Source organism: Austrofundulus limnaeus, unplaced genomic scaffold (genome assembly GCF_001266775.1).
Source record: "Austrofundulus limnaeus strain Quisiro unplaced genomic scaffold, Austrofundulus_limnaeus-1.0 Scaffold16, whole genome shotgun sequence".
Taxonomy (NCBI): Eukaryota; Metazoa; Chordata; class Actinopteri; order Cyprinodontiformes; family Rivulidae; genus Austrofundulus; species Austrofundulus limnaeus.
In genome coordinates, this window is record NW_013952418.1 from 2,960,898 (window position 1) to 2,966,048 (window position 5,151).

The following is a 5,151-nucleotide window of genomic DNA, read 5'->3' on the forward strand; positions in this document are numbered from 1 at the left end:
TAAAAAGCAGATTTAGAGGATTTAATTTAAAAAAAGGATTCCACTCAACTGAATTCAGTAAAGGTAACACTTTAAAGTAAGTTTGTTACCTTTACTGAATTCAGTTGAGTGGAATCCTTTTTTTAAATTAAATCCTCTAAATCTGCTTTTTGAGTGTCGCTTATTGAAACAAAAAATCATCTGTTTTCTTATTTATCTTGTATTTTTTTCTCCCAATCAGCTTTTGAAAACAAGCTATTTTTCTCATCTGTGCCATGACAAGACCTTGTTCTTTGTATCCTCCTCTGAATAATAATAAAACACACAGAAAGGAAAAACATTAAACCTAAAACCAGCGTTGACACGAAGCAGAAATTCATTCAAAACAGTTTACTTCAACTTAAAGACAATATTTTCTTTGTTTTACATTTTTCAAAGTCTTCACTTTGTCCATTTTCATTCTTTTTTTTTCTCCACAGTTGCTGCAGGGAAAATCCATCCCCAAACTGGGCTCTCTGGACCAGATCGAAACAGGAAGTGGAGACGCAGAGGGACGTTCCAGCGGCGACTGCGACGATGAGGACGGCTGTGGAGGTTCAGGCGGAGGGGAGGTCAAGAGGAAATACTTTAAAGTCTCCAAATGTGAGTCTGATTATGTTTCTCTTTTTAAATCAGTTAGTTGGCCTACCTGATAAAAAAATTWAAAAGTTTTAAAACAACAGACTTGTAATGAATTATAGGAGATTTAGTAATCACAAAGTACACTGGATCAAAACAGCTTAGTAATAAAAATCAGAATTATTTGTCTTAATGTGTGATTTTTATAATTCTGCTTTTTATCCATCGTTTAAAGTTGCAGAATTTGAAACAGCGATCTTGTATTTTTTTTTATCAGTGAAGAAAAGCAAAAGGTGCAGTGACATAATATTATATTTTAATAAGACTGGCTCCAGTTGGCGTTTTATGACAGCAGTAATAATAGTCATTAAAGATAATAGTTGCTATGGGGACATTATTGCAATCAAGGCCTGTAACTTCAGAAATTATTGCTCCTCGGTGGTTCAGCAGCCCTCCATGAATCACAGCGGCTGAGCTCTCCTCTTCTTTGTGCTACCTTTCTCCTTCTTCCTTTAGCACATATAGATTTTTCCTTCCTTCTCTCTCTCTCTTTTACTCTCCATCAAACATGCTAACAACCTGATTAATCACCGCTCTCACTTTGCCTATGGCGGCTCCAAGGAAGCGGGGGTCATCCAAACACGTCGGTCTATCCATGAAAATGTTTCCTCTGCGTCTTGTCAGCGCGACTCGAGCCTTCAGCAGCTCAGGCTCAGGAAAGCTGCTTAACAATCGCTCATGTGAGGCTGTCGGGAGCCTCTGACATTTATCACCCATTACAGCTGAGACGCCCTTTTCTTGTCATAGGCCAGATCAACTTGTCTTCTATATTTATGACCCACTATCTGTGCTGACCCCTGTTGAACATCGGTCCCCCWGTGCTTGACCCCCCTTCAAACAAACGCTGAGGATTTCCTTCAGGGAGAGACGTCTCATCAGTCCTGTAACATGAACTGTGAAACTTTTAGTTTTCTTTTTATTGTTGTTGTGTAGATTGTTCACTAATGAAAAGACAATTCATCTGTAAAGGAACGGGGTTATTTGCTTTTTTAGATAATAAAGATTTGGGAGGAGGTTTTTAAATGCTACTTACAAATAAAGTGCCTGTTCTTGAATTCCTAGACACAGTGGGTCTAATGTGGGCAGAAGGGGGGCAGTCAACTACAACCCCAACTCCTATGAAGATGGGTTTGTGTAAGACGTAAATAAAAACAGAATACAATGAGTTTCAAATAATTTTCATCTATATTTAATTAAATGCACTACAAAGACAAGGTATTTAATGTMCAAATGTTTAAGCGCTGTTGTTTTTAAAGGGAGCATCCTCGAAAGGCTCAGTCTTTAAGCAAGGATGAGACGAGGGTCAACCACTTTGTGAACAGCTGTGTGAAGAACAAAGTTCCTCAACAAACAATTATAAGGAACTTTGGGACTTCATCATCATCTGCAGTCCAGAATATCATCCAAAAGATAAATCTGGATGCTTTTTTCAGCAAGACAATGCCAAGCCGCATTTCTAATAAAAGAATYTGGGTACTACGACTGGCCTGCCTGCAGTCCAGACCTGTCTCCCATTGGAAATGTGTGGAGCATTGTAGAGAAAATACACGAGTCGCTACCAAAAAAAAGAAAAAAAAGGTCACACACTCTAATATTTTATTGGACCTCCTTTAGCTTTGATTACATTCTCTGTGGCATTGTTTCAATCAGCTTCCTAGACCTGACCAACTGCAGCAACCCCAGATCACAGCACTGCCCCCACAGGCGTGTACAGTAGGAACTATGATGGGTGCATCCTGAAAGACGTTGGGTCCACTATTGCCCCTTTTCCACCAGTGCCACTTKGTGAAGTGTCGGTACAGTTCGGTATGGTTCCAAGCCATTTCCATTAGGCCAGATCCGTGGAACCGGCACTTTTTTTAGTACCTACTTCATTGTGGTTCCAACCGGCCCCAGCTGACACCAAAATGCAACGTCAGAACACTGTTCGTCACTGATTGGCTAAATTTTTGCAAATGTTTAAAATTTTAAAAGTTATTCATCAAATGTCTTTCCATCTCTCATTTTGCCCATTAATTTTTATTCAAAATACCTAAAAACCACCTCCACCAACCACCCAAAACACACCCATTGGAACCGGACTGGAACAGCAGTGGGAAAACAACCGGTCCGACCCGTACCTACACCGACCGTTCCGACACTACACTAAGTGGCACTAGTGGAAAAGMGGCATATCCGTCCAGTTTTAATAACGTGTTGGACAGTTTTTAACCCAATTTTAGTAGTTTCTGCACTCTCCTTCGATGTTTTCTCTGCTTGATGCCAATGATTTGACCCTTCTCACACAGACTGACATCTTTTCCACGACCACAGGATGTGTCTTTCCACATGGTTGTTTAAGAAATGAGAAGCAACGTATTGCACCAGTTGGGGTTAAATAACTTGTTGCTGAAAGATAATCACTCATGCYGTAATTATCTAATAGGAGGCTCATACCTYTCTGATTAGTTAAATCCAGGTYGCGACTGTACCACAACAGAGAGGCCGGACTGTTGAGCATTTGAAGCTGTTCATCAYGCAAGAATGGGAAAGAATTCCAGCTACAAAGCTTCAACAATCAGTGTCTTCAGTTCCCAAACACGTATTGAGTGTTGTTAACAGGAAAGCTGATGGAACACAGAATTAAACATGACCCTGTCCCAGATGTTTTTGGAATATGTTGAACCTCGCCCCCATCCCTGATCATGAACGACTGAGCCTTTCATGGATTCTCCCTTTATACCGAATCATGACCTGTTTCCATTGAACCTGTTCACTTACTGGTCTGTGAGGATTCCTTGACTTTCCCAGTCAGTTTTTGCCCCTGTCCCAGCTTTTTCTATTCAAAATGAGCAAAAATTTGCCAAAGGCACTAAATTTTAACATTAAATATCTTGTCTTTGTAGTGTGTTCAGTTGGATATAGATTGAAGAGGATGTGAAAATAATCATATTCTTTTTATTTACATTTTACACAACGTACCTTCATTTTGGTTGTAATGTTCTTGGCCTAGAGTTTAGTCATGATTTCTAAGAACTGTTCATGCAAAGAACCGGCAAGCTGGTTTCTGTGTCACAAGCATTTAGAATTCAGTGAAACTGCAACAGGAAATTTGCCTATTTTCTCACAATTTTCAGTCAAGTTTGAGTCTCCAGCAGCTCCAGCTCAGCAAGATCCTACCTTCAGTAATTATGAGGAAAAACCTGAAATACTGTGTGTGAATTCACAGAAAGTAATGCAGGTCAAACCTTATAATAAAAGCTGTTTACCAAAATCTGCAGGCTGTTAATTCACCATATGGAGTTTTCCTGCTGCTGAAACTGAATAAATCAGTTTGAATTACTTTATTATTATTATTATTTTTTGCTCTAAGCTGAAAAAAARCCTGCAGCTGACAGGAGCTAGCGTTGGCACAAATCTGTGTAACAGAAATGCGTTGGAAGGATAGACAGATTTGAGTGTGAAAAGTGACACTGATCATACCTGGTTTCTGTAAATCTCCTTTCTTCCTTGACTACCTTTAACACTTGTCAGCCTGCTGCACACCTCTTTTTTTAAATTCCTTTGTGGGTTTGTTACTAAATATACTAATGATACAATATYAACCTGTGATGCCTCCTTAATAAAAGATGCTTAAAATTAAATGTTGGGGTTTTACGATCCTATTTTGAGATTTAATAAGACACAAAACGGCAACATAGGGTTGTAGAAATGAGCTGACATTTTGCCATTAAATAGCAATTCAACGTAATAAAAATGGCTTTCTGTCACCTTGGAAAATGACGGCTTTCTTCTCTGTTTTTGCTCTATTTCTGGTTCCACCCATCTGTCTGTTTACCTTCTGAGTGCTTCACTTAATCTGTTTTTACGCTGCGTCAGACATCTTGGCACGACTTGAAAAACACGTTCTTGATTGCACGCTCTTAGTCAGGTTTGTGATGGCCAAAGCAGCACCGGCCCCTTCACGTACTTCTGTGTTTTGACTAAAAAGTGGGACACAAAAACGTGYCCTTTGCTTGTAAGCTTGACATAAAAAAGGCCTAATTGTGTGTGACAGAGCTCCCTAAGTTCTGAGCAAAAATATTCTCTGATATGAATCTGTAAACTGTGTGGGGTTTTTCACATTTTATAGTTCTAAAGCAACAGTTTTTAGTATTTTGTGACAGACCTAAAAAGTTTTTCTCAGCTCAATATGGAGAACGCTTCCCAAACAGGAAGTGAAATGTCTGCAAGGATCTGTCCTGTCCTGAGTGTCTGAGAACATCTTTCAGAAGGTAAACGAATAATCTGCCTGGCTGTCAATCATTTCATTTGGTCGCTGTTACTTTTTGCATGAAGACATTTTAATACAGGARTGGCAAAAAGACTATCGGAAATTAAAGGTGTAGAACTGCTAAAAGGTCATATTTTTATTAGGGCTGTGAAATTAATCTACTCAAATCTGATTAATTTTAGTGCTGCATGGGCATAGATTAAAAATTTTAATCGCAATTAAAATTTATAATCACTTTACTC

General features: G+C 39.0%; 1 protein-coding gene across 1 annotated transcript in view; it reads left to right on the plus strand.

Moving 5' to 3' along the window:
• The window catches only part of gpc5a (glypican 5a), a gene marked incomplete at its 3' end in the record, with an annotated part of 194,940 nt that overhangs the window by 123,677 nt on the left and 66,112 nt on the right, over positions 1-5,151 (plus strand). Inside the window, 1 exon segment of the mRNA XM_014003048.1 lies at positions 459-621. Coding sequence (XP_013858502.1) covers positions 459-621 — 163 coding nt within the window.